The 26,173-nt window shown below is 43.9% G+C and overlaps 1 protein-coding gene across 1 annotated transcript in view; it reads left to right on the top strand.

Moving 5' to 3' along the window:
* The window catches only part of rxfp2l (relaxin family peptide receptor 2, like), a 113,102-nt gene that overhangs the window by 57,179 nt on the left and 29,750 nt on the right, over positions 1-26,173 (top strand). Inside the window, exons 5-8 of the mRNA XM_080188268.1 lie at positions 5,244-5,315; positions 9,459-9,530; positions 13,978-14,049; positions 22,280-22,351. Coding sequence (XP_080044394.1) covers positions 5,244-5,315; positions 9,459-9,530; positions 13,978-14,049; positions 22,280-22,351 — 288 coding nt within the window. The remainder of the gene's footprint in view (positions 1-5,243; positions 5,316-9,458; positions 9,531-13,977; positions 14,050-22,279; positions 22,352-26,173) is intronic.

Genomic DNA, 26,173 nt, shown 5'->3' with positions numbered 1-26,173 from the left:
GCAGAGGAGGTTTACCAGGATGTTGCCTGGCATGGAAGGACTGAGTTACGAGGAAAGGTTGGAGAAACTGGGACTTTTCTCCTTGGAAAGACGGAGATTGAGGGGAGACATGATAGAGGTATATAAGATACTGAAGGGAATAGATAGAGTCAATAGTGAGAGGCTGCTCCCTAGACTGGGTACAATTACGAGAGGTCATGATCTAAGGGTGAGGGGGGAGAAGTATAATTTGGATGAGAGAGGAAGGTTTTTCACGCAGAGGGTCGTGGGGGTATGGAACGCGCTACTGAGTAGGGTGGTGGAGGCAGGAACGTTGGACTTGTTTAAGGTTTACTTAGATAGACACATGAGCGAAAAAAGGATGGAGGGTTATAGTAGGGGGTATTAAATAGGGTCAGAGCCTCAGGAGACACCGGAAATGCAGACTTATATGTTAACGTTTTTGTCTTTTTATTCCGCAGGTGGTGGTCCACCTTGTTGTCAAACAAGGGGCATGCACACGGTGGGTCGTGCGTGGGCTGCTCTTGGAGGTTCCGGGAGTGGCCTAGTACATCGTGTCGGTGTGTGTGCTTGATCCTGGACCGGTAGACGGGCGCTGCAACAGCTCAGTGACTAGCACTGCTAGCTGTGCAGATACATGGATTTGGGCCTGTGTCTGTGGGAGTTTGCGCATTCTCCCTGTGGTTGCGTGGGTTTCCTCCGGGTGCTCCGGTTTCCTCCCACACCCCAAAGATGTGCTCTTAGGCTGATTGGTATACCAAATTGACACTATTCTCCCCTGAATCTGGCTAAGTTAGGGGTTCCACTCGCAGATACGCAGGTCAGGGTAGGTGTGGGAGGATGCGGCGGCGCGGGCTCATTGGGCCGAAGGGCCTGTTTCCCGTGCTGGGTTGTTCTTTGTTCTTTGTTTGTTCTAATGTGCTTCATGTTTAGAGCTGGAAGTGTTAAAGCGCATCAAGGTAAATAAATCCCCAGGACCTGATGAAGTGTATCCCAGGACATTGTGGAAGGCTAGGGAGGAAATTGAGGGTCCCCCAGTCAAGATATTTGAATCATCGATAGTCACAGTTGAGGTGCCTGAAGATTGGAGAGTGGCAAATGTGCCTTTGTTTAAAAAGGGTTGCAGGAAAAAGCTTGGGAACTACAGGCTAGTGAGCCTTTCATGGGTAAGTTGGTGGAAGGTATTTTGAGAGACAGGATCTACAGGCATTTAGAGATGCAAGGTCTGATTAGGGACAGTTAGCATGGCTTTGTAAGTAGAAAATCATGTCTCACAAATTTGATTGGGTTTTTTGAAGTGGTAACCAAGAAGGTAGATGAGGGCAGTGCAACTGATGTTGTCTACATGGACTTTAGCAAGGCCTTTGACAAAGTACCGCATGGTAGGTTGTTGCATAAGGTTAAATTTCACGGGATCCAGGGTGAGGTATCTAAATAGATACAAAATTGGCTTTTTGCAGAATGCAGAGATGCCAGCGTTGGACTGGGGTAAAAACAGTAAGAAGTCTCACAACACCAGGTTTGTAAATTGAGTTTGTGTCTTTATATGCCCTGGTTTTGAACAGAACTCCCACTTACCTGATGAAGCAGCAGCCGAAAGCTAGTGGCTTGTGCTACCAAGTAAACCTGTTGGACTTTAACCTGATGTTGTGAGACTTCTTACTCTTCTTGACAGAAGCCAGAGGGCGGTTGTAGACGGTTGTTTGTCAAACTGGAGGCCTGTGACCAGCTGTGTGCCTCAGGGATCAGTGCTGGCTCCACTGTTATTTGTCATTTATATTAATGATTTGGATGAGAATATAGGAGGCATGGTTAGTAAGTTTGCAGATGACACCAAGATTGCTGGCATAGTGGACTGTGAAGAAAGTTACATCCGATTGCAACGGGATCTTGATCAATTGAACCCGTGGGTTGAAGAATGGCAGATGGAGTTTAAATTAGACAAATGCAAGGTGATGCATTTTGGTAGATTGAACTAGGGCAGGACTCATTCAGTTAATGGTAGGGCGTTGGGGAGAGTTACAGAACAAAGAGATCTAGGGGTACATGTTCATAGATCCTTGAAAGTAGAGTCACAGGTGGACAAAGTAGTGAAGAAGATATTCGTCATGCTTGGTTTCATTGGTCAGAACATTGAATACAGGAGTTGGGATGTCTTGTTGAGGTTGTACAGGACATCGGTAAGGCCACACTTGGAATACTGTGTGCAGTTCTGGTCACCCTATTAAAGAAAGGATATTATTAAACTAGAAAAAATGCAGAAAAGATTTACTAGGGATGCTACCGGGACTTGGTGGTTTGAGTTATAAGGAGAGGTTGGGTGGACTGGGACTTTTTTCTCTGGAGCATAGAAGGCTGAGGGGTGATCTCTTACAGAAATCTATAAAATAATGAGGGGCATAGACAAGGTAGGTAGTCAATACCTTTTCCCAAATGTAGGGGAGTCTAAAACTAGAGAGCATAGGTTTAAGGTGAGAGGGGAGAGATACAAAAGTGTCCAGAGGGGCAAATTTTTCACACAGAGGGTGGTGAGTGTCTGGAACAAGCTGCCAGAGGTAGTAGTAGAGGTGAGTACAATTTTATCATTTAAAAAGCATTTAGATATTACATGGATAAGATGGGTATAGAGGGATATGGGCCAAATGAAGGCAATTGGGATTACCTTAGGCATTTAAAAAAAAGGGTGGCATAGACAAGTTGGGCCAAAGGGCCTGTTTCCATGCTACACATCTCTATGACTCTATAACTGATTTGATTAGTAAGTTTGCAGATGGCATAAATGTTGGTGGATTTGCGGATAGGGATGAGGACCATCAGAGGAAACAGCAGGATATAGACCAGATGAAGACTTGGGTGGAGAAATGGCAGATGGAGTTTAATCCAGACAAATGTGGGGTAATGCATTTTGGAAGGCCTAATACAGATATGAAATGTACAGTAAACGGCAGAATCCTTAAGGGTATTGAAAGGCAAAAGGATCTGGGTGTACAGGTACGCAGGTCACTGAAAGTGACAATGCAGGTAGAGAAGGTAGTCAAGAAGGCATACGGCATGCTTGCCTTCATCGGCTGGGACATTGAGTTTAAAAATTGGCAAGTCATGTTGCTGCTTTATAGAATCTTAGTTAGGTCGCACTTGAAATATAGAGTTCAATTCTGGTTGCCACATTACCAGAAGGATGTGGAAGCTTTGGAGAGGGTACAGAAAAGATTTGTCAGACATGGAGAGCATTAGCTATGAGGAGAGGTTGGAGAAACTTGGTTTGTTCTCACTAGAATGATGAAGGTTGAGGGGTCACCTGATAGAAGTCTACAAGATTATGAGGGGCATGGATAGAGTGGATAGTCAGAAATTTTTTTCCTAGGGTGGAAGAATCAATTACGCGGGGGCATAGGTTTAAGGTGTGAGGGGCAATGTTTAAAGGAGATGTACGAGGCAAGTTTTTTATACAGAGGGTGGTGGGTGCCTGAAATTCATTGCCAGGGTAGGTAATGGAAGCAGATACGATAGTGACTTTTAAGACGCATCTTGACAAATACATGAATATTATGGGAATAGAGGGATATTGTCCCTGGAAGGGTAGAGGGTTTTAGTTCAGTCAGGCAACATGGTCGGTGCAGGTTTGGAGGGCCGCATGGCCTATTCCTGAGATGTAGTTTTCTTTATTCTTTGTTCTTTTTGTTCTACTATCCTGTCCACCTTCTGCGCCAAGACTTTCTTCCATTCTATGTTTGACCAATAAGACCTGAAGAATTGAAAGCAAAGAGGGCTGAACTGGATAGCACCCTGAATCATGAGCAGGGATCGCGATGTGGAATTAACCAACTACAAAGCCAACACCAACTTGGTGCTACCTGCTCTTTGGAATGATTGCTCCATGCAGCCAGTGCTATCAACACTGTTGATTGGCTGCCTGTATCAGTAGGGGGCCTAAATCTTTCTAGCATCAGTGAAAACTTGTCTTCACTTGGTGCATTGTGGCTAGAAGAGGTGCTTCCCATTCACTTGCAGGAGAAGGTGGTGCACAACCAGCGGTTGTAGTGGCTACCCACAGGAGCACAGGCATATCCTAACCACCATGGGAGGAATGACACTGGCTATCATAGGGACACCCATTGCTGAGGCTATGGTCAGTGGGAGAGTTGAAACCAACAAAGATGACGGCATGCTCACACTTAGGGTTCAATTATTGTGCAGTCGTGATGACTTTGGAGCTATTTAAAAGTGGCAGGTGGGATCCGATTCCAGAATATTCACCCCATTCCCGGCATTCCCAATTTCTACTGAGTAGGGATAAGTTTGCAGTTGTGAACCGGCACCCTGTATTCCCAATCTGGCCAGCTCCATTGATGGGATAGGCATCTCCACGCCAACCTCCCACTGCCTGCACTGCACAATTTAGTGCAATTGGTCCATTTCTCCATGATTCATGGTCCCTCAGAGGAGTCTGAAGCATTGTCTGATACTTTCAAAAGGTCCTCCTGTGCCCCTGTGCCACAATGCTCCCTCCATGCCAAGCTATGTCATGCCCCTCTACCCCACTTCCATGGTGCCTTTTACTCACCATGTCAACTCAATGGTAACTCAAGACCCCCTCCCCCCCACCTACGCACAATGACCTCTCATAACCTCCATGGTAAATCATGGCCCTTCTATGACCAAATATGCACTCCCTGCAGAACCAGTGAACTCATGGGTTGTCCATGAATTCTAATGCAAATAACTCTGATGAGAACTTAATGGATCTGGCTGCACAAAAAGGCTGAAATAAAAGCAGAACATGTTGGAAGTACTCAGCAAATCTCACAACATCTGTGAAGAGAGAAAAAGAATTAAGGCACTAGCCTCTCATGAAAGCTATTCTTATGAAAGATTATTGACCTGAAATGTTAACTATATCAGTCTCCAGATGCTTCCAGGTTTGCTGTTCCACCATTTTCTGTTTTTATTTCAGATTCCCAGCATCTGCTGTAGTTTGCTTTTGTACAACAAAAGGCTGATGAATAGATTTGCACAATTAAATGCTTGATGCATTGGCCTCCCCCAAAAGTCCACATCCAGTGTAAAGGAGCAGGAGGAGTCCTCCACTAACATGAATGTGGCTTTGTGCAAAGCTTGGAGTCCATCCTTTCCGGCATGGAAGTGGTTGCCAATGCAGATAAGAATTCATTGCAGTTATAAGTGTCTTGTCATATAAAACCAAAACTGCTTTTATATCTTTCTGCATCTCTGCCTCAATTTAGGGAGCTACGGCATAACAATATCACAACCCTCGGTGATGACCCATTCATTAGGTACCAACAACTGGATACACTGTGAGTATTTCACCAAAAATAAAGAACAATTATTTGGCACTTGATCCCTTCAGAGAGCAATGTAAATTGGATAACCATGTTCTGGCTGAATGCTAATTAATTTTGGCCATGCATAATAAAAACAGAAAGTGCTGAAGTGAGTTCCAAAGAAAAGTCATATCGAACGCAAAACATTAATACTGTTCCACTCTCCACAGATCCTGCAAGGCCTGCTGAGTTTTCCCAGCATTTTTTGTTTTTATTTCAGATCTCCAGCAGTATTTGCTTTTACGTGGCCATTTATAGATTGTCTCAAGAGGTGAAGGGCCAACCTGAGTCAAACAGATCAACAAAAATGATGTTATGGGAGATGGATGTCTGCTTATGGGTACTGGCTAGTCTTTTAGGGAGATGTTGCTATTCTTAGTAATGGCAGTTACTCACCCGACCCCTCACTCTTCCTCCCCGTCCCATGGAGCAGCATCCATGAATAAACTAATTCCTGTAAGCCATTCTCTCTTCATCTCATTAGAGCCTCTCACTTGTCCTAATAATGAAAAGAACTGCAAATTATAGATAGCACATGAAATGATGTCTTGTGAGGAATTCCCCTTACACTTTGAGTGTTATCATCACATCAAAGTACAAGCAACATGCTGACACCGTGTGGGAAAAGGGACTGGCATTTTTACACAAGTTATCTAGTCCCCAAGTGGCCTCTGATCATCAGTTTAACTGTGGGTACACAAGAATGATATAAAGCTGCAAGAATGCACAAAAATAACCCCTAGTACCACATTTTGGGATGACTATCTTACTATTCAGCATGCACACTTAATTTTTCCCCATTCACAAGAGGTGTAATCTTGTGGAGGCAACAAAAATCATAGAATCCCTACAGTGCAGAAGGAGACCATTCAGCCCATTGAGTCTGCACTAACTTTCTCTGAAACAGTATCTCACCCAGGCCCTTTCCCCACCCTACCCCCATGACGCCACATATTTACCATGGTTAATCCATCTAACCTACATAAGCCTGGGGCACTCCACACAGTCAGCCACCCAAGGCTGGAATTGAACCCAAGTCCCTGGTGCTGTGAGGCAGTGGCGCTATAATCACTGTATCATCCAAGGTTCTTCACAGCCAGCCGGAGAGATGATGAGAACCTGATGTCACCTCCTTTTGAGAAGACCTACTGCCCTGTGTGTCAATAAAGCATTTAATAGACAGCGATGGACTTTCCCCCGGTACCAAGGGAGCCAGTGGGGCTCTCTCATCTCGGAGCAGGCTCAACTTATAAAATTGGATCCACTGAGAAGGGGAGGCAGTTCAAGCAAACTGTTTTTATGGAATTTCAGAAAACAGTGACAGCTGAAAAGCAGCCAGTAATGATTCAGTTAGAAAACACATATTAATAATTAACTTAACACAAACTCCATGTTTAAGAAGGCAGCTGTCTCATGTGGAATGCAAGATTCTGCCAACCTTTTGGTGCAATGTGCAAGTTTTCTTTGGTTGAAAACAATATTGAACATTTTCTATTGTTAAAAGTCAAAAAATGGAAACAAATAGCAAGACGTTTATGTGTGAACCTGTGTATCACAAGGTAATCACATTTTGATTCATGTTGGAGTTATGTTTTTAATGTCATTTTAACTATTAAACAGACTAATCACAAGTCCTTCAAGGTGGCCAGTTTTCAGCTAATATGGATATTAAACATATTCTGATGGGAGGATTTACATTATAACTGCAACAATATTAATCATAATCTACAAACATAAATCTCGCGCTCTCTCTTGAGATACAATGCCCTAAGAGGTCATTGGCAACAGTGGACTTCCACATTAGCGTTACTCTGGAGGTGTGGATCAACAAACATAAATTCTAAATCAACATAATGAATACAAATAAGTTAAAACCTTTTAATCTGTCCTATACTTCAGCCATTATTCTCTCTGTTTTTGGCTTTAACTATTACTTTTTTTGCTGTTGGTCTTGACTCAGTGGTAGCACTCTCACCTCTAGGTCAGTAAGTCATCAATTCAGGCATCAAATCAGAGGTTTAAACACATAAGCCTAATTTGATATTCCATTCCGGTACTGAGGATGCTCTGCACCATTGGAAATGCCGCCTTGCAACTAAGACATTAAATTTAAACCCCACTGAAATGACCACATAGCACTATTCGAAGAAAAACGAGTTTTCCCATTGTCCAGGTCAACATTTATCCCTCAATCCACATCATTAAAACGCTCGGGGTGGGGTTTTCCAGCCCCTTCTGCCAGTCATGCTAAAGTCGACCCTCCCCACCCCACGATTGGGCAGGTGAGCCATGCAAATAGAGGTAGACTTTAGTGGAACTGGAAAATCCCACCAACAGCCAATATATCTCCGCACCGACGACAAGAAACCAATCTGTGAGGGCGGTGGGGTTGCAACCCTAGCCTTTGTCATCTGTTCTCACCTGTGGCAACGTCAGAAATTTTTTTTCTGTAATGCAGACGTCAATAAAGTGTGTGGCAGCTTCCACGGAACCGATTGCAGAAGTGGCCAGAAATTACTTGCTGCCTCTAATTTTACCAAAACACGCATTGCAGCTCTGGTAGTAACAATACGGAGAATAGATACAATCCTGCAGAACTTCTAGAGCATGATGACCGTGATGCAAGCTTCTGAGTCGCAGAACTTTCAAGATCAGATAGCTATTTTCCAAACGGCACATGTTGTTTTTGTTCACTGAACAGTGTAAATCAAGAGCATCCACTGTAATAAAAGAACTGTCAAATTACAGAACCGCATTAAATGACATTACAGAACAAATTACAGCAATCAATAAGGACAGGCAACAATACCTGCTCCATGATCACCCTCAACACCAGTGTACCACAAGGCTGGGTTCTCAGATCCCTTATATAACTGTAACTATGCGGCCAAATTCCCATCCAACTCGATTTTCAAGTTTGCTGATGACATCACTGTAGTGGGTCAGATCCCAAACAATGACAAGACGGAATACAGTAAAGAGATAAAGGCCAGAATTTTACTGACATGTCTGCCTGAGGCTCATAAGATCATGCTTGAGCCCAATGGAGAATGCCCTTCTGTGAGCCTCATCTGCCAGAATTCCGGGGTGAGTGTGCTGGTAAAATCAAGGCCATAGAATCCGGTGAACTTATGCGACAATACTAATCTCTCCCTCAATGTCAACGAAACAAATGAGATAATCATCAACTTCAGGAAGTGTAAGGGAGAACATGCCCCTGTCTACATTAAAGGGGACGAAATAGAAATGTTGACAGCTTCATGTTTTTAGGTGTCCAGATCACCCACAATCTGTCCTGGTCCCTCCATGCTGACACTATAGTTAAGAAAGCCCACTAATGCCAATGCTTTCTTAGAAGATGAAGGAAATTTGGTATGCCTATTGCAACTCTCACCAACTTTTACAGATGCAGCATAGAAAGCATTCTTTCTGGTTGTATCATAGCTTGATATGACTCCAGCTCTGTCCAAGACTACAAAAAAACTACAGAGTTGTGCATGAAGCCCAGTACACCATGCAAACCAGCCTCCCACCCCACTGACTTGTCTATACTTCCCGCTGCCTCGAGAAAGCAACCAGCATAATTAAGGATCCCACGTACTCCGTGGGCGTACTCTTTTCCACCTTCTTCCATCAGGAAAAAGATACAGAAGTCAGAGGACACAAATCAACCGACTCAAGAACAGTTTCTTCCCTGCTGCTGTCAGAGTTTTGAATGAACCTGATTCATATTTAGTTGATCTTTCTCTACAGCCTAACTATGACTGTAACACTACATTCTGCACTCTCTTCGTTCCTTCTCTATGTACAGTATGCTTTGTCTACATAGCACGCAAGAAACAATACTTTTCATCTTATACTAATACATGTGACAATAATAAATCATATCAAATCAAATCAAAGAATGGAATATTGTAGAATAGTTTTTCTGCTAGAGCACTCCTTTTAGGCTGGATCACAATCTGTGCAACGTCTATCAAATATCACCCTCACACTTAAAATTTTGATTGAATTTTTCCATGCTTGCACATTTTTGGAGTCAGTTTTAGCCTGTCAGTTCTCTTGCCTCTTTCTCAGCTGATTTTGAAAGTATATTCTCTGTGTTTTCTTCCACAGAATTCTGCAAAACAATTCAATTCGTTCCATATCCAGCAAAGCATTTTCAGGACTTTTCAGACTGAAGAAACTGTAAGTATTTAAATGCTTGTGGTCTTGTTAAGTCGCTCTACTTGGGGGAAATAATAGACCTGAATATTACTCGTGTTCAATAACTGGGCTTTGTGATTTTCAAAGATGTACCTTTATTTTCCAAAAGACCAAGTTTGCCAATAATCCAGTAAGCAAGCTGGATGGCACAGTAGGTTAGAACCCAATACCAACTTATGTGATGAAGTTCTCACATCTCTGCAGAGTGTTCTAAGATCATTTTTATTTTTATTTAGTGAATGCAAATTCCCAAAGCCAACCAGTTTCTTCCAGTCCTGCTGTATTGAGTGCAGATAAGCCTCCGCTGAGATTGTGGACTGGACACTCTTTATGGTAGAATGCATAGATTGCTCTCTCCAACAGGCACGTAGGGGATTGCCTGTAGTGCCACAAATGTAGATCTGACTGCATTCCTCCAAGGAACCTATATCCAAAGCAGAAAACCAATTGGTGAGCAGGACCCTGGGGATTCCTGCACTACTTGCATAGTTTTCTTGGACTGCCTGGTGGTCACCCATTTCCTTTCTGCCTCCACAGCCCTAAGCTGTGGTGCGATCACCACTCAATGTGCTATCCACGTAGCTTTCAGCTTTTTGGATGCGTCACAGTGACTAGATCTGCCATTCAAGCTCTGAAACCCAGAGCTCAAGGATCTGCAGCTAGTGACACTTCCTGCATATGTAGTCATCCAGGACACCAGAGGAGCGGCCATTATTTATTACAAGACACGTATTCCATGTGACAGTCCTGCCATAGCTTCAACTTATTTCCCTTATGTTGACTTTATTTAACTTTGGTTTACTTATGCAACTTTATTTCACCTGACCATAGCTTAAATTTATTTTTCTATTGCTTATGTTTCTTATTTAAATGAAAGTATAGAATCCCTACAGTGGAGAAGGAGGGCATTCACCCATCAAATCTACACTGACCACAATCCCACCCAGGCCCTAGCGCCATGACCCCATGCATTTATCCTAGCTAGTACCCCTGACACTAAGGGGCAATTTAGCATGGCCAATCCACCTAACCCGCACACTTTGGACTGTGGGAAGAAACCGGAACACCTGGAGGAAACCCACGCAGACACAGGGAGAACATGCAACTCCACACAGACAGTAACCCTTCTTTTAAAAATAATGTGTTTTTCTAATTGTCAAACATGTTTCTCACCAACCAATGAACTTATGTTTCTCTTGTGATTTTGGGTGCTGCTGACTGCCTGGCTCAGCATCCTCCTTTTGCACTCTCGTCTAGATGTTGCTGACTGTCTATCCCAGGGACCTCCTCTCGCACTCTCCTCTAGCTGCTGCTGGCTGTCTATCCCAAGGTCCTCCTCTTGCACTCTCATCTAGGTGCTGCTGAGTACCTATCCCAGTGTCCTCCTTTCACACTGTTCTCTAGGTACTGCTGACTGCCTATTCCAGTGTCCATCTCTCGCACTGTCCTCTAGGTACTGCTGACTGCCTGTTCCAGTATCCCCCTCTTGCACTCTCATCTAGATGCTGCTGACTGCCTATTCCAGGGTCCTCTAAGTGCTGCTAAGAGCCTATTCCAGGGTCCATCCCTCGCACCCACCTTGAGGTGCTGCTGACTGCCTATCCAGCCTTCTCCTCTCGCATTCAATACGGGGTACTGCTGTATAAAATACTTCACCCAGATTCTTGAGGTATTTTAGGATGCAAAAATGTCATATAATTGTAATTCTAGAAAGGTTTTTTGACAGAGGCACTACATGAGAGACTTTGTGTTAAAATTAAGACTAACGGCGTCCAGGGGATATAACAGTGCAAATCAGCTTGACATGGTTAGAATCTAGTGATTCCCTCAGTAAGGTCTAATCTCTAGGGAGTTTCACCAGAGATCTGTGCCAGGTTACGTCCTGTTCATTAATAATCTGAGGTGGAATATTGAAAGCAAAGCACTTATTAAATTGCATCCCTGTTCACTAAAGGAGAGGTTGCTGAAACTATCACAGTAAAGTTGAGAAATTGGATAAGATAAAAATAGATCAAATGGAAATATGTAAAACATTAGCAGTGCTTCAAGTTTGAAAGGTCACCTTTTCCAGATAGGATGCATTCTGGGCTGCTGAGGAATTTAAGGCTGGAGATAGCAGCAGCTGAGACCACAATCTTTCAATCTTCCTTAGACATGGCAAGTGCTGCCAGAGGACAGGAGGATTACAGATGTTACATTCCTGTTCAGAAAAAGGGTGAGAGATAAACTCAGCAACAATAGGCCAATAGGTCTAACGTGGGCAGTGGGCAAACTCTTAGACAATGGGCGGAATATCCCAAAAAAGATTCTAAATGTTGAATTTCTGCGAAAACTGGAGTAATTCGTGCTGATTTTTTTTTAGTGGGAGTTCAGAGAAGAATCTCCCACATTCTGTGCACTGCTGAGGCTGCCAGCACAAATACCATTGAATTTCAGGGGCCGATTCCTGCCAGAGAGGCTGAAATCAGCATGCTGAGCAGGCCACTGCGCATGTTTCGATCTGTCAGTGCTGAGACCGGCGCATGTGCAGTGGCCTTGCACTGATGGCATCCTGATTGCTGGCCAGCCCCGCGACCCCTGCAATGCCAGCTCTCCATTCCCCCACAGCCTGATTGCTGGACGCTCCTGACCATTCCCGGGCCCAGCCCTGACCCCTCTCCTCCCTGCCTGCCATGATCTCCAGCAGCCCCCTCCCACCCAACAGTAACCACCACCCTCGCAGTCCCAACCGTCCCACAGTGCTGACCCACCCAGCAGGCTGACTGCTCCCAGACCTCCACCCCACTGATTGCTGGCCTTTCTCCTTGATTCTGACTGCAGAATGGCAATGGGACCCCACACCCCCACCAATTGCCCACTAGGCTCCACCCTTCAGGCCTGCCCATAGGGCCCATCCCCTTGGCACAGCCCTATGCCCAGTGGGCAGTGCCAAGGGGCACAGGCTGGTGCTGCCAGGGTGTCAATGCCCAGGGGACACCACCCCCCCACCACCCTGGGCGGCCCAGATCACCTCCCTGTCACTCCAGCGGGGTTGGGCTGTTAGGTCCCCAAAAATGGAGAACAAGTGTAATCCCTGCAGGAGTGAAATACTCTGGCAGGGCGGGGGATATTAGCAGCCCTGGAGACTTCAGTCCCAGGCCCACCAATCACATTCAAATAATACTGAAGTGACCATTTAAATGGTTTGTGTGTCTCCTCACTGATTCCCGGCGTGGAGCAGATGCCACCGGAGATCCGCTACTGGGAGATATAAACGCTGGATTGCTGGACCCCCCCCCCCCCCCCCCCCCCAGGAGACACAAAAGAATGCTCATGGAAATCCTGCGAATCAGCAACCGCAGGGAGAATCATGGCCTATATTTCAAGGCAAAATTGTCACATGGAAAAATGTGAGAGAATAAATGACAGCCTGCAGAAATTTGCAAAAGGCAAATTATTTTTGTCTAGTGAGTTCTAAAGTAGCATATAATAGGCTTGTTAGCAAAATTGGGAGTCCGTGGTATCACTTCTCTGGCTATTATTTAGCAAATGCAAAGTTCTAAGCGAAGCCTTATCTTCTGGTCCTGCTGTGTTGATTGGGGATAGGCCTCTGCTGAGTCTGTGGATTGGACACTTTTCTATGATGCGGTGCATAGTTTGCTCTCTCCCGTAGGTACATAGGTGGCTAGCATTAATGCCTCATCTGTGGAGGTTGGCCAAGCAGGGACCATAGCTGGTCCTGAATCTGTTGAGGGAGGATCATTCTTTCCTCGGAGGGTTGAAGCCAGGCGGCTGTTAGGTCGGGTTTGAGACCAGGTCATGCCATGTGCAGTGATTCCCATTCATTTGTCCAAGTGGAATTTGCATTGAAGTTCTGAATGGGAGGGTTTTTCCAGATCAGCCAAGTTCCAAAATTAACAATAAGTTTTGAGGCTGCCTAAACCCAGAATCATTGGTGTGTAAATGCCCACATCATCAGTTTCAGGATCTCACTGACACGCATTGCCACATGTGCTTTTCTTTAGATGAGATACTAAATGGAGTCTCCATTTGCCTATTCAGTTAGAGGTTAAAGATCCCACAGCATTACTTGGAAGAGAGCTGGGAGTTTTCCTGGTGTCTTAGCCATCCCACAAACTTAATGAATGTCAGCAAAGCAAACTGCTGCTTGTGGGATCATACTAAGTGCAAAGTAGCTGCAGCATTTCACTGTGCAACAGTGAAAAGTAAATTACATGAAATACAAACAGAAAATGCTGAAAAAACTCAGCAGGTCTAGCATCAGTGGACAGAGAAGCAGAGTCAACATTTCAAGTCCATTATGGCTCTTCTCTGTAACTGAGGTAATTTGCATGAAGTGTGTTGAGACATTTTTTAGAGAGGTATTAAGGTGCTGTATCAGTGCAAGTCTTTCTTTAACAGCGATAATCTTTTCACTCTCTTACAATAGGTTTCTGCATTACAATCAAATCACTGTGTTGAAGCCGGGAATCTTTCGAGACCTCCATCAGCTTGAGTGGCTGTAAGTATTTCACATGGTTTCGTGTTTGAACTCTAGAATGTTGTTCCTAATATGGTTCAATTATCTTATTCTATACGGAAATCCTTCCAGCCATAAAGCCATAAGCAGCCATAAACCAGGCCAAATTAAATGTTGGCTCTTTTGCAATACTTGCAGCAATTTAGAATGATAAGAGATAAATAATTTGAAGAGACAAAAGTAAGCATGTGGTAAATCTGAAATAAAGTTAGGAAATGCTGTAAATATTCAGCATATTTGAGAACTTCTTTGGAGAGAGAAACAACACTCCAAAGATGCTCCAAATTTACAGCATATTCTGTTTTTATTTTTAATAATTCAGAGTATTTCTGTTGTGTGACCTCCATAAGTACACCAGGTAACAATATATCAGAAATCTTATCTAAATTTTTAAATTCAAACATTTTTGGGAATAATTTAAACTCAAATGAGGGAATGGTACCTTCCATCTTCTACTTTCTTTAATTTATTCATGGGATGTGGGCATTTTTTGGTGCTGTAGTGCACTTAAAATTCAAAAATGGTGTCCGTGGTGTACTGCACATTCTGCTGTGAAGAGTGCTGAATGCCAGCTTGGTACAGTTTGCATGTGCTAAAATAATATTTCTCAGAAGTATGCAGACCTTGATGTCAAGCTGTGTTTCATGCTGACCTAGTATCAGTGGCACTATTTTGGAGCTCTGCTCCAGTCATGTTCTCTGTTAAGCTCACATAGTGGAGCACATGCTAAGAAAGGACCCCCTCCCCACCAGCACTATTTAAAAGGGAGCCAATTTCATTTCATTTTCTCTACCAAAGACAAGCAGGTGGGGCAGGTATGAGAATTGGCTTGAATTGCAAGCTTTCCCTTACTTGATTTGATTTAATTTATTATTGTCACATGTATTTAGTATACAGTGAAAAGTACTGTTTCTTGATGCTATACTGACAAAACATACCGTTCATAGAGAAGGAAAGGAGAGAGTCCAGATGTAGTGTTACAGTCATGACTAGAGTGTAGAGAAAGATCAACTTAATGTAAGATAGATCGATTCAAAAGTTTGATGCCAGCAGGGAAGAAGCTGTTCTCAAGTCGGTTGGTATGTGACCTCAGCCTTTTGCATCTTTTTCACAACGGAAGAAGTTGGAAGAGAGAATGTTTGGGGTCCTTAATTATGCTGGCTGCTTTTCCGAAACAGCGGGAAATGTAGATTCTCTGCCACGAGTGTAAATAGAGTCAATAGATGGGAGGTTGGTTTGCATGATGGATTCACGGCCTTTAACGCAGATTACCACCAACGACACACACATTGCAACCTACTTATAGACAAAGAGCTAGTTAAATATCAGTAATGTCAACCCCGAATCCATATTCAATTACAGGCCCAAAATTTCATGCCATATGGCACACAGTTATAAACTAATCACCTCTGTGCATTAACTATTGCCTGTCTTCCATGTGCCTTTGCTTGTTCTGGTGTCCCCATACAGTTTTTTTGTAGTGGCTACAGCTGATGCAAGGATACTGACATTCAGTGGTGGAGACTGCAGATTGCCTTGGAGGATGACTGGGTGCAGCGCTGGCACAGGCAATGACTTTCTGACATTGATGGCAACAGCCTGAGTTGGCTGGCTTACAGGCAGCAGTGGGGACATGAGCAGAATGACAGGGGTGGGAGCATCAATGCTGCTATCCTGAGAGAGAACAACAGGGTTGTGACCCTTGGAACCACTGCCACTTCCAGCAATCTGTTGATTGCTGACTCCTATGATACCCAGCAAGACCTTTGAAACACTGGTATCTGTAGCTATAATGGCAGCAGACTGAGCTTGTTTGAATTCAATCTGATATTCTACTGCAATGCTCATTCTTTTCACTGGAACTGATTGTTCTGCGACGGAAGTTGAGATATCAGCCATCAGACACTGCATCATGGTTAAACTCACAAGTGTGTAAATGGGGTTGGTCACTACTTTGATGTGAAAATAGATATTAGTCTCCAATATCTATCCAGAGCCCTTTGCCAAGTTGGCAATGGATTTCTCTTTGCTTTCCGATGTTGAAAGCTTTGACAAGTTACCAAATACACTAAGGATTTAGTCATGGACATTTTTCAGCATTCTTCTGGAGCATAATTGAGTCCATATCGGAATCCTCTGTCAAAGAAGTTATGTAAGATTTTACTCTCCAGCAAGCTGGCATCTGTGCCTAATATCACACCACATACAAACTACTCTCTGTGATATACTCAGTGTCAGTATCTGATCTAGTGGCAGAGAGTGTGATTTTGCGTGATAGTGTATCATCATCATCCTCAACTTACTCCATCCAGTGCCTGGCCAGGTTTCATTACTTGTGTACCTGAAAGAACAAAGCCATAAGGATGGGGTGTGAGGGGAGGGGGTAGGAATATACAACATACACCACTTTGGTAGGAATAATGGTAGGAAGGACTATTACTTATGTGGCGAAAAACTGCAGCATGCGACGGTGCAGAGGGACCTCAGGGTCCTTGTGCATGAGTCGCAAAAACCCAGCCTGCAGGTGCAGCAGGTGGTCAGGAAGGCGAATGGGATGCTGGCCTTCATAGCGAGTGGGATTGAGTATAAAAGTAGGGAGGTCTTGCTGCAGCTGTATAGGGCACTGGTGAGGCCACAGCTGGAGTACTGCGTGCAGTTTTGGTCGCCACACTTACGCAAGGATATTTTGGCCTTGGAGGGAGTGCAAAGGAGGTTTACTAGGCTGATTCCGGAGATGAGGGGGTTGAACTATGAGGACAGGCTGAATAAACTAGGCTTGTACTCGTTAGAGTTTAGAAGAATGAGGGGAGATCTCATTGAGACGTATAAGATGTTGAATGGGATGGATAGGATAGAGGTGGAGAGGCTCTTCCCGCTCAGAAAGGACAGTAGGACGAGAGGGCACAGCCTCAGGATAAAGGGGGGGGCGGTTTAGAACGGAGTTGAGGAGGAACTTCTTCACTCAAAGGGTGGTGAATCTCTGGAATTCTCTGCCCGTTGAGGTGGTGGAGGCTACCTCGCTAAATATTTTTAAGACGCGGGTTGACAGGTTTTTGATAGGCAAGGGGATTAAGGGTTATGGGGAGAGGGCGGGAATGTGGAACTGAGCCACGACAGATCAGCCATGATCTTATTGAATGGCGGGGCAGGCTCGAGGGGCTAGATGGCTTACTCCTGCTCCTATTTCTTATGCTCTTATGTTCTTATGTTCTTATACCATCTGCAACTTGAAAATCAGGGGAAATTGTGGAATAAGAAGGAGGGTTAGGATTGAGAATGTTGTCACCTTTGATGATTTCAGCCATAAAATCCAACAATGAAATTGTTACCCATATGCCAAGCTGTACGTCATTAATATATACCAGGAAGAGCAGCTGTCCTAACGTTGGGGAACTCCATTCTAAATCTCCATTATAAGTTTCTCACCATGAGAGGAGGCGGTGGCAAAGTGGAATTGTCACTGGACTAGTGATCCAGAGTCCCAGAGCAAGATCTGGGGACCCAGGTTCACCATGGCAAATGGTGAAATTTGAATTGAATAAAATTCTGGAATTAAACATCTGATGATGACCATGAAACCATTGTTGATTGTTGTAAAAAGCCATCTGGCTCATTAATGTCCTATAGGGAATGAAATCTGCCATCCTTATCTGGTCTGGTCTACATGTGACTCCAGACCTACAGCAATGTGATTTACTCTCAAATGCTTTGAAATGGAGGGCAGTTAGGGACAGGCAATAAATTCTGGCCCAGCCAGCGACACCCATATCCTGTCAATAAATTTTTTAAACGTCTGAAAAGCAACCATTAACCACAACTCTTTTTTCCCATCACTCAGTCAATTTCAAATCCATATTGTTACTGTCTTTTCTATTCTATGAGCTCTAACTTGGCTCACATTCTGTAGTGAGGCACTGTATCAAATGCCTTTTGATATCTACATCAACAGCATTACCCTCATCAACCCTCTCTGCTACCTCATCAAAGTTTTTAAGCAAATTGGTTAGCAATATTTTTCCTTCACAAAATCTGTGCTGGCTTTTCTTAACATCTATTTTCCCAAGTGACTATTAATTTTGTTGCAAATGATCATTTCTATAAGCTTCCCATCATTGAGGTTAAACTGACTCATCTGTAGTTGCGGGGCTAATCTTCACACTGTTTTTTGAACAATAATATAACATCTGCAACTCTCTAGTTCTCTTGTACTACCACTGAATCTACTGAAGACTGAAGGAATATGTATGTAGCTAATGGCTACATATTTTCCACCCTCACTTCCTTCAACATCCTTGGATTCATTTCATCTGGTCCAGGTGTCTTGTCAACTTTAAATACAGACAACCTATCTAGTAGCTCCTCCTTATCAATTTTAAACCCTTCAAGTTTCTGAGTTACCTTCTGTTTCACCATGATCTGCACAGCATCTTCTTCCTTGGTAAAGACGGATAAAAAAAATTTCACTTCATACCATGCCCCTTGTTTCCATCCATAAATCCCCTTTTTGGTTCCTAATTGGTCCTATTCCTTTTACCAGTCTATTACTATTTATATGCTTGTAGAACACTTTTTGATTCCCTTTTATGTTAGCTGTCAGTCTTTAACACACTCTCGCTTTGACTTCCTTATTTGAGCCCTCTCCTTTCAGCCTGGTTCTCAATTATATTATCCATGTGACATCTGTCAGAATCACTTTTTCCTTCTACATTTTAATCCCCATATCTTCACTCATCCAGAGAACACAGGGTTGGTTGGCAATACCTTTCCCCTTCAATGGAATATTTGTCCAAACTATCTTTTCTTTAAAGGCAGTCCATGTTTCAGGTACAGCTTTCCCTGACAATGTTTGATTCCAGTTTATCTGGGTTAGATCCATTCTTACTCCTTTGAATTGGCTTTCCCCTACTTAATTAGGAGTGGCACGGTGGCACAGTGGTTAGCACTGCTGCCTCACTGAGCCAGGGACCCGGATTCCATTCCAGCGGTGGGTGACTACCTGTGCGGAGTCTGCACGTTCTCGCCATGTCTATGTGGATTTCCTTCAGGTGCACCAGTTTCCTTCCACAGTCCAAAGATTTGCAGGTTAGGTGGATTGGCCATGCTAAACTTCCCCTTGGTGTCTCAAGATGTCTAGGTTAGAGGGATTAGCCATAGTAAATGTGTGGGGTTAAGCAAATGGGCCTGGGTGAGATGGTCTGTTGATCAGTCGGTACAGACTCGATGGGCCGAATGCCCTCCTTCTGCACTGTAAGGATTCTATGAATTATTCTTATTCCAGATTGGCCTTTTCCACGGTCAACCTAAACCTTATGATACAAAGATCAATAGTGAAGTATATTTTGTTATTTTTTTTCCTCTGTGATATCCTACGCACCATTTCACACCTGAAAATATAACCTTCAGTGTGACCCAGGGCATCTCCTAGTTTTCTGCCTTGTCTGTGAAGAAATATTCTGCAGCTTACAATATTGGAGAATACACATCATACATTTTGCAATTGGATGGATTGGAGCTGTTGCCAAAGCAGTGGGGAAACACTGAATGCATATTCAGCACTCCACCAGAAGTAGAGCAAAAAGAGGGAGTTGAACTGATCTGTGGTAGTCTCACACATCTTTGTTGTCCTGCTGCCAAACAACACCAGGTTATGAGCATTTGTAGCAAGCCTTATTGAAGAATTTGGTTTCTAATTTAGTACAGGCCTCATCAGTTCGAAAACTTTTTCCAGTTGATTAATTTTAACTAGACTCTAACTGTAAAATTGAGAAGATGAAAGATTCTTTAATTGCTTCAACAGATGAGTTTTCAGCAAGTGAAAAAAGAACAGTTTTTACCTAGGTTGATGTCTCATATGTGACTTTCGATTAAGTCTCAATTTGCATAACTTCTCCACTTGGGTCTGTCCAAGATTTTTTTGCCCTCGTGTATTAGGATCCAGCTAGCAAGCTGAGAAGTTGGCTTTCAGATTGTCTTTAGAACTATGTATGGGATGTCCTGCAGTGTGGATTCCTGTGCTTAGCTAGCTATGGAGTATTGCCTTTGGTCTATGGAATCCTTCATGCAATCCACATGACTAACCCAACAAAACTGAACTTTAATGAGCATTTTCTCAATGCCAGATATGCAGCACTTTGCAAGGACTTCATGTTGGGGATTTTGTTGAGACATTTGTTGCAAATGGATCTGAGACAGCGAAGATGGAATGCTTTAAATTGTTTTATGTGATGCTAGTAGATTGTCCAAATCTTGCACCCATAGGGAAGTGATGTAATGACCACTGCTTGGTAGAGTTTGATCTTTATTCTGAGACAAACATCATTGCATTTTCTGTGGGTGACCCTGCCAAACATTGAGAATCCCTTTGTCAGGCAATGGTCGATTTTGCCATTCAGCATAGTGTTATTAGAGTGAATATTCCCAAGATCACAAAATCTCTGTCCTGAACAGAGAAGTGTTTTGTTGGTCATGACTGTGGGATCTTGCAGCAATGTGGTCAGGGCTAGGTTAATACAAGATCCCTGTTGTTTTCAGCTTTATAGTCAGGCCAAAATGTTCTGAGGCTAGAGCAAAGCGATCGACAAGCTGCTGAATGTCCTCCAGAATATGTGCTACGAGAGTGCAGCCATCCAAGAACAAAGGTCACTCAATAGCTGTTAAGTATCCTCCGTGAAAGCTTTGAGCCCTTGTAAGTTGAACAGGTTGCCATCTGGCCTGAATTGAATGTGTACTCCTGCATCAATGTCTTTGCATGCGTACTGGAACGCAACCAAGATTATATGGAAAACAGAGCTGAAGCCAATAAACAACCTTCCTTGGTGCCACTAGTGACAGGAAAGGCATGCAATGACATACCACTTTGCATCACACTGGGCATCATGCCATAATGAAATGAGTGAATGACACTGAATATCTTTTCAGCTATTTGTCACCCATTTGGTTTATTATGGATTCAGAAAATGGCTCCCACCATAATAGGAATTTATACACTCCTCACAACCTCAGTATATATTGAGAAAGAATCACACCAAATATGATTATAGTTTCCAACTATATCCATGTGCCTATATCTAACAGACACATATCACAAAACTGTATTTTCTCCAAATCCACCAGTTTATAAATTTGGAGCTGATATCTACCTCCTTCAAGTTACATTGAAATATATGTTGAAATGTATACGTGTCCTCCAAAATATGGCCTCGCTTGTCCCAAAACCAATAAATCCTACGTGGGACTTTCCCATGCCCACTATGATTTCTGTAGCGGATGGGCTGGTAAAATTCCAGCCAACATCTAAGACACAGATACATACCCAGTCACTTGGTTACCAGGATTTGGATAATCTCGCTTTTTTAGGCAACTCCTCAAAATCGAGGACGAATTGCTTCCACTCAGTTTTAATAGGTTCTTTAAGTCCAATGCATGATCCAGTGATTCTGCCACATGCCAGGAAGGTGATGCTTGGAGATTCTAGTGGATGAATTTATTTGGAGGCTTGTGAACACTCTACGATGCCTCAAATTTGCCTCTACATGTTCCTGATGCAGTCCCTCGCTGTGCCTGATGTCTTTCTGAATGAACCTTCTCCATTTTAGTCAGTCACAAACCAAGAACTCCAATGAATTGGCAGGGATGTTCAATCTCTTCATGGATGCTTTGAGGTTGTCCTTAACATGCTTTGCTGTCCACCTGGCAATCTGTTGGTACTACTGAGTTCCGAGTAAAATAGTTGCTTCAAATACATACTCTTCTCAAGGTCTACTCAGTATTGCTAAGGCTCCAAATTGACATAGTACCACCCATTTTGATTAACTGGAATGTCACGATGATGTTGTTTAGGTGTAAAAAGCAGTGATTGTGATTACATGTGCTACTTTTTAAAGACTGTTGGTATTTTTTGGCTGTTTATGCTAGAGGATTCTCTGGTTCCGCTACAGTGAATGGAGATTTGACTGAGTGCCATATTTTCTGATCTCTGTAGCAGCGGTGGCAGGCTGTGAATGGCTTGAAAGTTCCGGCCATATAGTTCTAATCCTATGTTAACCAAAATTGTCCTGATTCTGATTACTTCAATTTGCAAATTCACTGAAGCCACCCATTTCCTAATATTGACTTTGATGTGTGTATGTGCACGACAGTGCTGCATTTGTAAAGAACTATGAATATTTAAGAGATAAGTCACTTGATAATCCAAATTATCCTTCTGTTGTAGCATTGTGGACAACAACTTAATAGCAAGTATCACACAAAAGAGCTTTGTTGGCCTGAAGTCTCTCTTCTTCCTGTAAGTAGTTCATGAGTAACACATCTTTTATTTATTGATAAGATTTTGTTCACAACAGATGAAGATGGTGCCAGCATGGATCCCCATAGCTAGATAGTGGTTGGTAATCTTTATTATGTCCAGGATAATCTTGACTCTTGATCATGGATTATAGATTGTGGAGCTTACGTGGCAGTTAAATATCGTTAGCTTTTGTGTTACATGGAATTATACAATGTGTTCAGGTGCTTCACTCCAGTGGTAATTCATGAACTGAAAGGTTTCAATAGCGCAAATGTATGACACATGCTGAATTGTTAGAATATAGCATCAAAGTTAATGGTAAGTTAGGGGACAGAGGGGATGCAACTTTTTGAGAAAGGATTTCCTTTAGATCCTGTTGAAATTACAACAGGGGGTTACTTCCCTGCCTGGGCCCCTTTCTGGATTGGAAGCTCCATTGCCAACCCACCACACCCGCTGTCTCCCCATCAAAACCCCCACTCCACCCCCAAACTTACTGAGGTGGTCTTTCTTCCCAATCTAGGATAGGATAAACAAGTGGATGATAAAATGTAAATACATTTTTTTTAAAGGGTTGCAAGGTGGCACAGTGGTTAGCACTGCTGCCTTGCACTGCCAGGGACCAGGGTTCAATTCCAGCCTTGGCCGAATGACTAGAACAAAGAACAACCCAGCATGGGAAACAGGCCCTTCAGCCCAACGAGCCCACGCCGCCGCATCTTCCTACACCTACCCTGCCCTGTGTGTACGTGGTGGAACCCCTAATGTAGCCAGATTCAGGGGAGAATAGTGTCAATTTGGTACACCAATCAGCCTAAGAGCACATCTTTGGGGTGTGGGAGGAAACCGGAGCGCCCGGAGGAAACCCACACAACCACAGGGAGAATGTGCAAACTCCCACAGACACAGGCCCAAATCCATGTATCTGCACGGCTAGCAGTGATAGTCACTGAGCTGTTGTGGCGCCCGTCTGCTGGTCCAGGATTAAGCACACACAACGACACAAAGTACTAGGCCACTCCCAGAACCTCCAAGAGCAGCCCACGCACGACCCACCGTGTGCATGCCCCTCGTTTGACAACAAGGTGGACCGACCCTGTGGAATAAAAAGACAAAACGTTAACATGTCATACTACATTTCCGGTGTCGTCCTGAGGCTCTGACCCTATTTAATACCCTTTACTATAAACCTCCATCCTTGTTTCGCTCATGTGTCTATCTAAGTAAACCTTAAACAAGTCCAACGTGCCTGCCTCCACCACCCTACTCGGTAGCGCGTTCCATACCCCCACGACACTCTGCGTGAAAAACCTTCCTCTCATATCCAAATTATACTTCTCCCCCCTCACCCTTAGATCGTGACCTCTCGTAATTGTCCCCAATCTAGGGAAAAGCCTACCACTGTTGACTCTATCTATTCCCTTCAGTATTTTATATACCTCTATCATATCCCCCCTTAATCTCCATCTTTCTAAGGAGAAGAGCCCCAGTTTCTCCAACCTTTCCTCGTAACTCAGTCCTTCCGTGCCAGGCAACATCCTGGTAAACCTCCTCTGTGCCCTCTCCAGGGTGTCCACGTCCTTCCAGTAGTAAGGTCACTGGGGTGAAGGGGTGTAAAATAGAAAGTATTGCAGTTGATACAGAGGATGTGTTGGATATTCTAGAAGGGTTGAAAATAGATAAGTCCCCTGGTCCAGACGGGATTTACCCTAGGATTCTATGGGAGGCAAGAGAGGTGATTGCAGAGCCACTGGCTCTGATCTTCAGGTCGTCGTTGGTCTCTGGTATAGTACCGGAAGATTGGAGGACAGCGAATGTTGTCCCATTGTTTAAGAAGGGGAACAGAGACTTCCCTGGGAATTATAGACCAGTGAGTCTTACTTCTGTAGTGGGCAAGGTTTTAGAAAGAATTATTAGGGATAGGATTTATAGTTATTTGGAGAGTAATGAATTGATTAGAGATAGTCAGCATGGTTTTGTAGCGGGAAGGTCGTGCCTTACTAACCTTATTGAGTTCTTTGAGAAGGTGACCAAAGAGGTGGATGGGGGTAAGGCAGTAGACGTGGTATATATGGATTTTAGTAAGGCGTTTGATAAGGTTCACCATGGTATGCTTCTGCAGAAAATGCAGATGTATGGGATTGGTGGTAATTTAGGTACTTGGATCAGGAATTAGTTAGCAGATAGGAGACAGAGGGTGGTGGTTGATGGTAATTATTCATCATGGAGTTCGGTTACGAGTGGTGTGCCTCAGGGATCTGTTTTGGGGCCACTGCTGTTTGTAATCTTTATTAATGATCTGGATGAGGGTATAGTTGGGTGGATTAGTAAGTTTGCTGATGACACCAAAGTCGGAGGTGTGGTAGATTGTGAGGAAGGGTGTCGAAGTTTGCAGGGTGACTTGGACAGGTTGCAGAGCTGGGCCGCGAGGTGGCGGATGGAGTTTAATGCGGAGAAGTGTGAGGTAATCCATTTCGGTAGGAATAACAGATGTGTTGAGTATAGGGCTAACGGGAGGACTTTGAATAGAGTGGAGGAGCAGAGGGATCTAGGTGTATGTGTACATAGATCCCTGAAAGTTGGGAATCAAGTAGATAAGGTTGTTAAGAAGGCGTACGGTGTCTTGGCGTTTATTGGTAGGGGGATTGAATTTAGGAGTCGCAGCGTCATGTTGCAACTGTACACAACTCTGGTGCGGCCGCACTTGGAGTACTGTGTGCAGTTCTGGTCCCCACATTACAGGAAGGATGTGGAGGCTTTGGAGAGGGTGCAGAGGAGGTTTACCAGGATGTTGCCTGGTATGCAGGGGAGGTCCTATGAGGAGAGACTGAGGGATTTGGGGTTGTTTTCACTGGAAAGAAGGCGGCTAAGAGGGGATCTTATAGAAACATATAAGATGATTAGAGGTTTAGATAGGGTGGATGGTGATAGCCTGTTTCCTCGGATGGAGAAAGCTAGCACGAGGGGGCATGGCTTTAAATTAAGGGGGGGTAGTTATAGGACGGATGTCAGGGGCAGGTTCTTTACCCAGAGGGTGGTGAGGGACTGGAATGCCCTGCCTGCTGCAGTTGTAAATGCGCCTAGTTTGGGGGCGTTTAAGAGATTGGTGGATAGGTTTATGGACGAAAAGGGATTGGTTTAGATTAGTGGGTCAATGTTTTTTTTTTAAAATAAGACTGGTCGGCGCAACATTGTGGGCCGAAGGGCCTGTTCCGCGCTGTTCTATGTTCTATGTTCTAAGGTGACCAGAACTGGACGCAGTACTCCAAATGCGGTCTAACCAACGTTCTGTACAACTGAAGCATTACACGGCAGCTCTTATACTCTATACCCCTTCCTATAAAGGCTAGCATTCCATAAGCTTTCTTCACAACCTTCTCCACTTGTGTCGACACCTTCAGAGACTTGTGCACCTGCACTCCCAGGTCCTTCTGTATCTCTATACGCTTAATCGGTCTACCTTTTATCACGTAACTCCTCCCTGCATTATTCCTTCCAAAATGCATCACCTCGCATTTGTCAGGATTAAATTCCATCTGCCATCTATCTGCCCAATATACCAACCTATCTATATCCTGCTGTGTCACCTGACAGTCCTCCTCGGTATCTGCCAATCCTGCCATCTTGGCGTCATCCGCAAACTTGCTGATCACACCACGTACGCCCTCTTCCAAGTCGTTTATATACACTACAAAGAGGAGAGGTCCCAGTACTGAGCCCTGCGGCACACCACTGGTGACTGGCCTCCAGCCAGAAAAGGTCACCTCGACAACTACTCTCTGTCTCCTATTGCCCAGCCAGTTTTCGATCCACCTAGCT

Source organism: Carcharhinus amblyrhynchos, chromosome 4 (assembly GCF_965287045.1).
Source record: "Carcharhinus amblyrhynchos chromosome 4, sCarAmb.v2.hapA, whole genome shotgun sequence".
NCBI lineage: Eukaryota > Metazoa > Chordata > Chondrichthyes > Carcharhiniformes > Carcharhinidae > Carcharhinus > Carcharhinus amblyrhynchos.
This window is presented reverse-complemented; position numbering and strand designations above follow the sequence as displayed.